Here is a 13,237-nt window from a genome sequence, read left to right on the forward strand (position 1 = left end):
ATATTTTTTCACAGAAGACAAAATCCCTGTCTTTTCATGATGTAAAGCAAATACAAAAAGGTTTATAAAATAAAGAATAATGAAGACTCTTCTTAGTGAGCATTTCATGTTCTCATGCTGGGAAGGACAATCACTGTGATGAGCCTTCCTTGTGTTGATCTTTGGTTTTGTTTTATTTGTCCTTATAACTGGGCTTTTGTCAGCAGGTTCACTCAGAGTGATTTTATTTTGCAGTTGCGCTGACGCTTAACGTATCCACCTTCCACCAGCGGCACAGACTCTGAAAAAGATGAGAGATTGGTTTCAGATTTTTTACGGCTTTAGAATTGGCCAATCAACACTAAATTTGATATGTATCTGCAAGTGTGGACAGTCTACTAACCTTTGATGTTTAAAAGGCATCAACCAATGGAGGGCACGACTCTTTCAGAACACTAAAACAAAAAAGATTATTTGCTTTTATACTTTAGTGCATTTAGTGTGGCTCAAATAATGCACTTCTGTGAGCCCGACAGCTATAAGTCATATTGTAATATCTATGGTGTTTCTACAAATGCTGTTCATTAAAAAAAAACATGATTTGGACGCTAAGTAAATAATTATCAAATTTCTCATTTGGCAGCAACTCAAGTTTGCATTGTTTAACTGAAACTAAAATTGATACAAATATGCTCTGACAAAGATGCATGCTAGTTGGGGTCTTAATTTGTCACTGAGGGGCTGTATGGTGCAAGTTTATGTGTAAAATAATTAAAATTAAAATGCATTGAACTTTAAAAAATATAAGAAAATGTTGGAATTTTAAATGTTGGAACACATTATAGTTGCCAAGTGTCAATCAAATTTATGGTGGAACTTCTACATATTATACTCTGAAATGCTTTGACCGATTGTTACAAAACTTAATAGTCATGTACATAAAACTGGTTGTGGGCAACATCCAAATTTGGTGCAACTACATTGCTAGGGGGAGCTATAACATGCACAACAAAAGATTTTCAGATTAACATGAAATTTTGCATGCTGCTACTTTATATTATCCTGGCTGAGGTTCTATATGACTGACATCATATCTGGAAACACATAGCATATATATATATATATATATATATATATATATATATATATATATATATATATATATATATATATATATATATATATATATATATATATATATATATAATGTTTTTTTATTTCCCCTGCAGGTGAGTCACTTCCACTGGCGACCTCCAACCAGATCCTCATCCGTTTCACCTCTAAAGGACAGTCCACCGCCAGAGGCTTCCACCTGGTCTACCAAGGTGCTGTTAGAAAACCAGTTTCTCTGTTGTGCACTGCCTGCTTTTATTACAGCTAATAGATTTACACCTTTATCGTAGTTACCACCCACAGCCTGGAGATACTCATCACCACCCGTTTATAGGACTGCAGTCCCTAAAGTGAGAAAGGAGCTGAATTATTTAAACATGCTCACGTATACACACACACACACACACACACACACACACACAGTGAATGTGGTGCACCTTAGTGGCTGCTGTGGGGCTTCCCTCACTGCATGTCCTTACTTTCTATCTCTATAATAGATGACCTGGCTTTTAGGAGCTAAGGTGGTATTATTTTGCTGTTTCACCTCCCCAGCTTGCTGTAGTCATGCGCCTACGCATTTCCAGTCATGTCCTTAATGGAAAAGTATAGCAAGGTGTATCAGTGTTTAAACTGTGTTGTTCTGGTTCATATTCAGCTCTGCTGTGGTTTTACCTGGGGAAAGCATTGAAAGCTCCATAGTGCCAGATTCTTAAATGTGTGAATTACAATACTTAAGTCTGTCATGAATTAAATTTACATTTAATTTGCATTCTGTATTACAAGCATTTTTCTTCTTGCTTCAATTCCAAGAAATTACCAAAAAAATCACAATAAAATTTTGTTAACACTTGAATTGCTTGGGGGGGCGGGGGTTGGCTTCCACATCAACTATCTAAACCTATGTAAGGATTTATTGAGACTCATTCCAAAAAGCATCAAACATGAAGAAGGCATCTATATGACAATTGCTAGAATAAAGGTCATTAAAGACTGATTTAAATGTTCTTATGTTATACATTATGTCTAATGTAGCCTCATGAATCCTGCCCTTTTTCTTTTCTACTTCCAAGTACAAATGTGATGTCAACTGATATGTTTGAATTAGCACAGAGTTTATCTGCTCATCTCAATAGGGTTAAATATTGGCAAATGCATGTGCTGAGGATTGTAAATCTTAACATATTCAGCCTTTCACAATAGACCAGCAGGCTGTGAAGTTGTCTAATGCTAATTTGACTTTATCTCATTTCTGTTAGCCGTCCCTAGAACCAGCGCAACTCAGTGCAGCTCAGTCCCGGAGCCCAGGCATGGGAGGCGCACAGGGAACAATTTTGCGGTGGGGGCTGTGGTGCGTTTCGAGTGTAACGCAGGATACGTGCTGGAGGGCCCCAGTGCTATCGAGTGCCTAACGGTCCCCAATGCTCTGGCTCAGTGGAACAGCACCATCCCCAGCTGCATTGGTGAGAAAGCCCCCGCTGGGGCTGCAGCATTTTCATCCTCACTGCACACATATACTGCTACAGGCACTACAACTCAGCTAGACGTCTTACTGAATTTACAGCATTTCGTGTCCTTTGAATGTCTTCAGTGTATGTTCTGAACTCTACATGTCCACAGTGTTAAATGTGTAATGCGCAGTCCTGTCTTTCTTAGAAATAAGCATGAGAAGATTTGCTTTGTTCAGTGATATGAACACAGAAAAGGAATTATTTATCAGCCAAGTCTGTTTTCATATTCAGATCTGTCATTGATATGTAGGTCAATGACAAATAAGGCTTTTAAAACGCTAATAAAAAACTTATATAAAAAAACTTTATAAAGCAACAAAAAAGGTATATCTCCATTTTTATTTTTCTTCTTTGCATAATTTGAAAACTCCACTTACTGTTTACATTGTGTTAAAATTTCATGGGGAACAGAAAAGTAGAAATGGTCCAAACTTACTTTCTTACTTACTTCTATTATCTGTTAAAAATGTTAAAATTAAAAAAATAATAATTTTGGAGAGATTAAATTTTGTTCAGACAGCAATGATATGATGTGCATTTCTGCCGATTTCTGCTTAACTATTTTTATGATGGTATAAAGGTATAAATCCATATACATACACACACACACTCACCAGCCACTTTATTAGGTACATAAAGTTGCTTGTTAACACAAATAGCTAATCAGCCAATCACTGAGTCAATGAGTCAATGGCCGCAACTCAGTGCATTTATGCATGTAGAGGTGGTCAAGACAACTTGCTGACTTGCTTTCAAAGTGCAGACCGAGCATCAGAACGGGGAAGAAAGGTGATTTAAGTGACTCTGAACGTGGCGTGGTTGTTGGTGCCAGACGGGCTGGTCTGAGTATTTCAGAAACTGCAGATAGAAAGGCAACAGTAACTTAAATAGTTACTACAAAATCTCTGAGAACATCTTGGAATGTTTCCAACACCTTGTTGAAAGTATGCCACAAAGAATTAAGGCAGTTCTGAAGGCAAAAGGGGGTCCAACCTTTTACTAGCAAGGTATGCCTAATACAGTGGCGAGTGAGTGAGTGTGTGTGTGTGTGTGTGTGTGTGTGTGTGTGTATATATATATATATATATATATATATATATATATATATATATATATATATATATACACATATATATATAGGACATCTATGGATATATGCTTACACATCCTTTTAAAAAAACATATGGGGTTTATTTGGTACACTGTAAACTGAAGCAGTCTAGACATGAGTCAAAATGAATATCTGTATGTTTCTCAAAGGGCTGTTGACCTTGGTAGTAAACCATGAGGATCACTTGGGGTCTCTGTATGCAGCAGTACCCTGTCCATTCTTTAAGTTATGCCACATGACATTTGAGGAAATCAGAAATTATAGACAGAAGTTGTTTCAATGATTTAAATGCTTTTAAAGTTACCCTATTTATCAATATTGTTATGTTATGTTATGTTATGTTATGTTTTGTTATGTTATGAATAGTTTATAAGGGAAATAATGGACACAAAAATGTGCATCATGTCATTGGTGCATACATTTTACAACAACAGACAAAACAAGCAAGGACATACCATGGCTGCAATCTCCTTGGATTTCCGAGAACTGAAGTAGTGTATGAATGCTATATGTGAGTCTTTTATCTTTCTCTGCATCTACTTTCTGGACTGCTTGTACCTGAGAGGGTTAGAGATGTGCGGCACTTTAGCTGGCAGATTGTTTCACGCTGGTGCTCTGGTGGAGCTCTTAGAGGAGAGCGATGGTAAATAGGCTGGAGTGTTCTCCTCCTGAGAGGGACCTGTCTTGCATGCCTTCTTCTGCTTGCCTAACAAGCAGCGGCACACAGATGTGGGCCAGCAGCCATGGCCTCCAGTGTTATACACACACAGACTCATGCAGATGCTGCTGCAGGTACGCTGTGCAGTGGCCTGCACACACACTCACAACACAGATGCTACAGATGCTTACCTGTGCGCTCCACTGCAGCCACCAGATGTTTGGCCACGTCCAATGAATGAGTCCATGAATGAAAAAAAAAAACAAACTGTAGTTCCCTGAAGGGGGAAATGTGTGTTTTAGAAGGTATATTGTGTTGTGTCATTCTGAGATGGCAAATCTTCTGCATTAATTTTAGCATGTTAAAATCAATTAATGATTAGAATATTATTCAGTACATCTATGTGGTTGTTTTTGTCTCAAATAAAAGCTTCTAGTAGATTCTCCAGTCACATTTGTATACATTTATGGATAGAGTACATGCTTATTTATTGATTTGTTTGTATGTCTTGCCCATGAAGTAAAATGCTTGACCATGACTGCTGAGCCTGTGACTTACTCTTTGAAGGTAGTCTGATAGTGTCTCACAGGCAAGACAAATTTATCTATATAGCACTTTTCATACACTGCTCTACAAATTAATAACTTAAATTTAACTTAATTTCTCATAGCTATGAATTATGAACTTAAGAGAATGTATCCCTTAAATAGAGGCCATGACATTCTCAAAAGGTGAAAAAGGTGATTTTTTCCCCCTCCTTTCCTGTTTCTGGCAGCATCTTGAAATAATCACTTATTTTCTTGAAATATTGACTGAGTATCTCAAAATACTAACATATTTTCTCAAAATATTGACTTAGTATTTCAAATAATTACTTATTTTCTTCAAATTTTGAGATATTAACTTAATTTCTCAAAATATTGATTGTTTTCACTAAATAATTATTTATATTTTCAATATTCAAATTGACTTAGCAACTTTAATAATGACATATTTTCTTGAAATACTAACTTGATATCTCAAAATAATATTGTTATTAATAGTTACAATAAGGCTTTTTTTTCTACATAGTAAGTCACAACCTGAAGAAGTGGCAATATTATTTTGAGATTGGAATGTTGGTAATTTTTTGGGTTTTTTTTTGTTTTGTTTGTTTTATAAGCATGTGGTCAAATCCCCTAAAAATATTTACTCATGGTCACAAAAACTATGTCTTGTCTATGGCTATGTCTTACTAATTGCACAATGTATGACTTTAGGAAATTTTGGCCAATCTTTTATTACATTCAGAATCCTTTATTGATCCCAGGGGGAAATTGCAGTTGTTACAGTTGCAGCCATTTATGTAAAAATAAACACTTTACTAATAATGTAAGACAATATAGAGAAATTTACAATATGTAGACAAGATTTAAGTACTTATGAATATAGTAAGGTGGCGGTGATTGTGATAGTAATATGAAACATCAGGTATAAAGCAGTTACAGTTATTTAAATTATTTTAATTAAGTTGGTGTCCCTCTGAGTTATTGCACACACAAATGTTGTTATTGCACATAGGAACAGTTTGGTATTGAGTTTTGTGAATCACACACTGAGGGAGGAGTTATGGAGTTTGATGGCCACAGGTAAGAATGACTTCCTGTGGCGCTCTGGTCATTTCAGTAGAATGAGTCTTGCACTGAATGAGCTCCTGTGTCTCATCACCGTGTCGTAGAGTTGGTGGGAGCCATTGTCCATAATGGCCTGCAGCTTAGACAGCGTCCTCCTCTCCGACACTGCCGTCAGCGAGTCCAGCTCCACACCCACAACATCACCGGCCTTGCGGATCAGTTTGTTGAGTCTGTTGCGTCTGCCACCCTCAGCCTGTTTCCCCAGCATGCAACAGCATAGAGGATAGCACTCGCCACCACAGACTCATAGAAGATCCTGAGCATAGTCCGGCAGATGTTGAAGGACCTCAGGCGCCTCAGAAAATAGAGACGACTTTGGCCCTTCCTGTAGAGGGCGTCAGTGTTCTTAGCCCAGTCCAGTTTATTGTCAATATATACACCCAGACATCTGTAATCCTCCACAGTGTCCACACTGACCCCGCTGATGGACACAGGAGTCACCAATGCCTTGTCCCTCATCAGGTCCACCACCAGTTCCTTTGTCTTTGTCACATTGAGCTGCAGGTGGTTCCGCTCGCACCATGCGACAAAGTCCTTCACCGTCGCCCTGTACTCATCCTCAACTCCCTTGCTGATACATCCACCTATTGCAGAGTCATCAGAAAACTTCTGAAGGTGGCAAGTCTCTGTGCAGTAGCTGAAGTCTGTGGTGTAGAGGGTGAAGAGGAAGGGAGAGAGGACAGTTCCTTGTGGAACTGCAGTGTTGCTGACCATTCTGTCCGACACACTGCAGGCGTACATACTGTGGTCTGCCAGTCAGATAGTCAACAATCCAGGACACAAGGGGGGCATCTACCTGCATCACTGTGAGCTTATCACCCAGAAGAGCGGGCCAGACGGTGTTAAATGCGCTGGAGAAGTCAAAAAACATGACCCTCACAGAGCTGGCTGGCTTATCCAGGTGAGCATATACTCGGTTGAGCAGGTAGATGATGGCGTCTTCAATTCCCATGCGGGGCTGATAGGCAAACTGGAGGGGATCTAGAAAAGGCTGGACTATGGGTCGGAGCTGATCCAAGACAAGCCTATCCATGGTCTTCATGACATGAGACGTCAGTGCCACTGGCCTGTAGTCCTTGGCATCACTGGGTCGTGGCGTTTTTGGAACATGAACAATGCATGATGTCTACCACATCATGGGGACCCTCTGGAGACTCAGGCTCAAGTTGAAGAAATGTTGAAGTACTCCACAAAGTTGGCAGGCACAGGCTTTAAGAACCCTGGGTGGAACCCCATCAGGGCCTGCAGCCTTGTTTGTGTGGAGTCTCTTCAGTTGTCTTCTCACCTCAGCAGTGAGACACACTGTAGAGGTGGTGGGTGGGGGAGGGATGGAGGTGTGAGATGGGCTGTCACAGGAGGGGAGCAGGCTATCAGGACGGGGAGGCGGGATGAGTGGGATGGTCTGCTGAGGACTGGCAGCAGAGGAGTCAGGCTGGAGGGGGACAGATCCTGCAGTGTCAAATCTGTTAAAGAACAGATTTAGCTTGTTGGCCCCGTCCACACTGACCTCTGCTCCTCCGTTGTTGCTGGACCTGAAGCTGGTGATGGTCCTCATTCCATTCCAGACCTCCCTCATGTTTTTTCTGCTGGAGTTTCTACTCCAGCTTCCTCCTTAATTTGTCCTTCGCCTCCTTGATAGCTGTCCTCAGTTCCCTCTGGATCTCACCTCCACAATGTCTCCAGCTCTGAAGGCCCTCTTCTTCTTGTTGAGGAGAGCCTTAATGTCCTTTGTTACCCACGGTTTGTTGTTTGGGTAATATTTAACAGTCCTGGTTGGGACAGTGGAGTCCACACAGAAGTTAATGTAGTCCCTGATGCACTCTGTGAGCCCGTCGATGTCCTCTCCATGTAGCTCACAGAGTGCAGACAAGTGGCCTCAAATCAATCCTGCAGTGCCTCGTAAGTCTCCCCAGACCATCTCCTCACTATCCGCTTGGTCACAGGCTGACTCTTCGCCAGCGGCACATAACAGGAGCTGAGGTGTACCAAGTTGTGGTCTGACCTACCCAGAGGGGGGAGGGGGGAGCAGCTGTATGCGTCCTTAGCATACAGCAGGTCCAGTGTTCTTTTCTCTCTGGTGGGACAGTCCACATACTGCGTGAAGTGTGGTAATGCCTTGGCCATAGCGACATGGTTAAAGTCACCTGATATGGCGATAAAGGCACTCGGGTGTTGCGTTTAGAGACGTGCTGTAGTTGAGTAAATGACGTCACTTGCCGACGTCTGGTTGGCAGAGGGGGGAATGTGGACAGTCACGATGATGGCATGCGAATACTCGCGTGGTAAATAATATGGCCTGAGTCCGACAGCCAACAGCTCGATGTCCGGGCAACAGGTACGTTCCTTGATGGTAATGTGACCAGAGTTACACCAGCGGTTATTATCTAGCACAGCGAGCCCACCTCCTTTGCGCTTACCGCTCTCGGTGCAGCCCTGGTCGGTCCAAACAGTCTGGAAGCCATTGATGGAAACATGGTCATCCGGGATGTCCTGGTGTAGCCATGTCTCCAAAAAGCACATTAAACTACACTCCCGGTACTCCCTCTGACTCCTGGCTAGTGCTGTTAGCTCATCCATCTTATTCGCAAGTGACCTCACGTTGCCCATGATGACGGAGGGGAGACGCGGCTTATATCCTCTCTTCTCCAAAAGCCTCCGCCGTCTCTCTCTCGCTTTCCCCGTGCGCTGGTTTATTCCCCCTCTGCATCCCCTGTGCGTCTGTCTCCAAAGCTCTTTGGGGATGTTCTCTGTCCTGGTCGCCATGCCGACCAGCTTCAGCGTGATCAGCTGATCCCGGGTGTAAACAAAGTGGCCATGCTGCATCGCCGCAGCGGATATGGAGAGTGAGTGAAAGTAGCGCTTTCACGGCGAAAAAACAGACAAAAACTCTCTCTACTCGCATGTTTCGAGAGGGCACAGCGTCCCTAAATTGCCTCATAAAAATAATAAACTATTAAAAAGGTAAAGAAAAGTTAAGAGCAAAAACGAAAGAACATGAAATACAAATAAATAAATAGAAATTTCGCCTTGCTCCCACTTTTCCTGTACAGAATTCATCATAATACTGAATTTTGATTATTCCAAAATAATTTTCATGATATACTGAATATCGTCCTAAAGAATAAAAATAACCAGTCAGAGATTTACACTCCTAATGTGTATTGCTGTGTGTGACTCCCATTTTTGTATGCTTATCGGTCTTTTCTGCTGTACTACAGTACCATGTGGGGGGAATCTGACCCAGCGCACAGGCACCATCCTGTCTCCTGGATACCCTGAGCCCTACCTAAACAGTCTGAGCTGTGTGTGGAAAATCACCGTGCCTGAAGGATCAGGAATACAGGTACATTCCTTTTCAAAGCACAATACACCTTACCCTTTCTTTCCCTCAGCTTTGTTATGAGCATGACACAGCAAATAAGACTCCTTTTCAGTCTGTAGTTTGACATTTCTTGGTCTTTTAAGTTCTGTCAGTGAAGGGTTATTAACAAGTCTGATGTACTTCCAAGTTGTTTCCTTTTTACTGTGTCAATTTTTTACTTCAATGCAGGCTATGAAAGTTTAGAATCTCATGGACAAGATAGAAATGCCCTCCATTCTGGGATTTTGACCAGTATCTCTCTGGCCCTTAATTCCTGCCGTCATGCCTCATAACTCTGTCCAATATTACCTTCCTGGCACCTCCAAAGCTTAGCTATAAAGAGTTCTCTGAGCTTTCTTGGCAGCTATTGTGGAATCATTTATCCCTTCCACAAAACATTTACTCCCTCGCCTGGATTAAGTATATTGTTCATTTTGCCTCATGCAACCAGGGCAGATGTGGCCTTTAGTTTAGACAAGCTATGGTACATCAACTGTCCATAGCTCTGACAATAATACTAATAAAAAAGTTGAGCAGACATTTGCCCCTGTTGCTCGTAAAATGTGGCAGAACTTTGTTTTGAGTCAAGTTAAGAGGCACTTAGACTTCATTGTGAATAAATCTGATAGTTTAATAAGAAAAAAAAACTCTGAGCATTTGCATTTGTTGTTTACTAAAATTGTATATCTGTAAAAAGCTGTTCTGTCCTCCATATGAAAGTTTGAATTAATAATGTTCCATAAAAAATGTTTTCGTAAGCCCTTTCCTTGTGTTGGGCTTGATTATTGTAAGCATTTATAATCTTCCTACCAAAACCCAACTGAAATCAAGATTGCTCCTTAAATTTGAAGCATATATAAGTTCTATAACTGCTATACAGTTATTTTTGACATGACAATTTTGGTAGAAAAAACTATTTGCTATTTGCTTGAAACATTTCACTTAGTGTAATATTGTAACAAAGGAGGCATTGAGGTAGGGTGTAAGTTTATTTGAGTCAAGGTTAAGATAAGATAAGATATTCCTTTATTAGTCCCACAGTGGGGAAATTCAATAAACTGAGTTTTGGTGGCAAACAATGTGGAGTAACTAGAAAATAGGCATAAAGCCACAACACTGCATGACCAAGGTAAACAAAGCTGTTATATATACATGGATAAGGAACTTGGAACAGCTGGGACTAATGGGAATTGGAGAGCATACAAACAAGACACAGGTGAGAGGCATGATAAAAAGGCAAAGCTAAGGTGCCTCAAGACTAATCAAAACAAACAAAGCCAGGACTAGGAAAGAAAACAAGAGGGGCAGACTTTGACTAAGGACTGGAAACCAGACATCACAAAAACCATAAAAAACCATACTGATGATCAAATAAAAATGCAGTGCCACACCTCCAGCCATGTCTTCCTCTGTTCCAGCTGTTCAGTTTTTAGAATTACTGTCTTACCAACACCTGTTGCTTACTTATACTTTGTCATGTAATACCATTTTAATTAAATTTTTACACCATTTTAAATAAATAGCAATAGTAATGGTCCAAAATGACTTGGAGTCAAATCTAGTTAGTCCTCTCTGGAATGTCTTGTGTGGCCCTGTGTGGTTTTTGGGTGCCGATCCTGGGTGCTGTTTTGCCTCAGATATTCTGCTGGCTGTTGTCTGACCTCATGCCTGTTTGTTCCAGTTTTCTCATTAGTCTTCCAGCTGTAATATATGCTTCATGCTCATACATCCAACCAACCTACCTCATCATTACATGCAGACAGTAACCGTTGGAGTTGAAAGGCAAGTCTTTACAAACATAAGGCAAGATGATGACATAAATCTTGTTTTCCTCTTGCAAATTTTGTCTGTAACAATATTTTACAGTTGTGTTTTTTAACATGGCTTTAAAGCTGAAAAAAAGGCTCAATGTTTAGGTCTCAAATGTGAAATCAGTGTTATGCTGATGAAGATATGCTGACAGTAGTACATAATTGACTTACATCCTTAGAAATTGTTCACCAACTTTTGACAGACTCCTTCTTGAATAATCTTTCTTCATCTTTGCAATAATCAGACCTATCCGTACAAGAAAGGAGTCCAAAGCACAGCTGTTGTTACAAAATTACTTCTTTCCACCAAACAGGGCTAATCCCCAAATCTTGCATAGTGTAGGTTTAATTATATTTTATTCATTTTGTAAAGAATATAAGTAGTCTACACTAAGAGGCAGCCAATTTGTTATAAAAAAGCATGTTACAAATAATAACACTTTCTATATCTTTGCAATCAGTAGTCCAACAAGTCTATGGAATTGAAACGTATGCATATTAACTCCTTGTAGAACTGAATGTATGTTTAGGGCTACTGTTCCATCAGCCTCCAGTACTGTTCATATCTAACAGCATAAAAAGTAGAACCCATGTAGAACCCATATCTCTGAGTGAGGGGGATAAAGACTGATGTGGAGTGAGGGGTTAAGAAGCGAGACCGATTTTCTTGTAGAGACTTGTGGAGAGTAAGTTAGAGTGAGTGGCAGAGATGGATGAGGAATAATACAGGAAAGGTAAAGAAGGTCATCTGGGCACTACTTGGTCTCTCCTTTCCATTACGACTAGTCACAAACATCTAATGCTGAATGGACCATTTGATTTGTGACTGCAGAAGACAAAGCAATTCAAATGTTACTGCTTGCTCCGAGAAACAGACTATTGATACTGTGACGGTAGTGTGAAGAGCGGTTAACCTTTCTTTGACAAAGAATGTTTTACCATCTAAGAATTCTTTTGCATTGAAATTTGAAAGTGTTTATTGATTGTGCACATTTCATAGGCATAGTCTGTCTACTGAAATAGCTCATCTGAATAGAGCATTTTTATTTATGTTTTTTTCTCTCTGAAGTTGCTGCACATAAAAGAAGCTAAGAGCAGAATGAGTAAAGTAGAAATATATACAGAAACAGAGAGAGAGAGAGAGAGAGAGAGAGAGAGAGAGATTTGCTTAGGGTTTCTGCTTTTAGTTTGTGTCAGGCAGACTGCAGTAAAAACCTTCATACAAAATTCCCTTCACCTTCTGAAGAGTTCCAATTCAGCGTGTGTGGCAAGCACAAATAAACGTAGCATTTGACTGCAGGGCTATCAGACGTGACAATCTCCCAGTGATAGCCACAGCCATACCACTGTGACCATCCAATTTTTCAGGCTGTTTGAGAGTGAGGCAAAAATAGATACCTGCCATAATATTTACTGGCTTGCACACTGACAAACACAGTAGAAAAAGAGGCTTCTACAGAGCTTATAGACTGCAGAAAGTTTGAAGAAGAGGGAATCTGATTTTAAAAGCTGAGGGGAGGTGTTGTGGAGCACTAAATATGGAGTTTAAAGTTTCTATCAATTTACAGTTTAAAAAAACTTTATTCCATTCTCAGTGCTGATTCACATTCAGACTCAGTAGTTGTCTCTCCATGCCACCCAAACCTTACTGTTTTCTATTGTCTGTCCCAGATCCAGGTGATCAGCTTTGTGACTGAGCAGAACTGGGACTCTCTGGAGGTGTTTGATGGGGGCGACAATACAGACACCATGATGGGCAGCTTCTCAGGTGGGCTGCCCTCTCCCCATGCCAGATGATTCATGCACTTTTTTTTTTTAGATACTTTGAAGAACCCTCCTATGGAAGCTGAAGTGAGTTATCGGCCTAGTTTCTAACTTTGAGTATCTTTTTTTGCTTGTTTGTTTGTTTGATTGTGGGTTTCAGAACGTCAAATTGCCTGGAAAGATTCAGCTGCATTTTAAAAAGGTTACAATGCCTTGTTTATAGATAAGGTACAGCTATACTATTTTGTCTCTGGGTTGC

The 13,237-nt window shown here is 40.4% G+C and overlaps 1 protein-coding gene across 1 annotated transcript in view; it reads left to right on the forward strand.

The window, feature by feature from the left end:
- csmd2 (CUB and Sushi multiple domains 2) overlaps positions 1-13,237 on the forward strand; it is a 388,841-nt gene that overhangs the window by 289,762 nt on the left and 85,842 nt on the right. Inside the window, exons 33-36 of the mRNA XM_017694219.2 lie at positions 1,209-1,304; positions 2,349-2,552; positions 9,261-9,385; positions 12,886-12,982. Of these exons, the coding sequence (XP_017549708.1) occupies positions 1,209-1,304; positions 2,349-2,552; positions 9,261-9,385; positions 12,886-12,982 (522 nt within the window). The remainder of the gene's footprint in view (positions 1-1,208; positions 1,305-2,348; positions 2,553-9,260; positions 9,386-12,885; positions 12,983-13,237) is intronic.

The sequence above is a fragment of the Pygocentrus nattereri genome, chromosome 27 (genome assembly GCF_015220715.1).
Source record: "Pygocentrus nattereri isolate fPygNat1 chromosome 27, fPygNat1.pri, whole genome shotgun sequence".
Classification (NCBI taxonomy): Eukaryota; Metazoa; Chordata; class Actinopteri; order Characiformes; family Serrasalmidae; genus Pygocentrus; species Pygocentrus nattereri.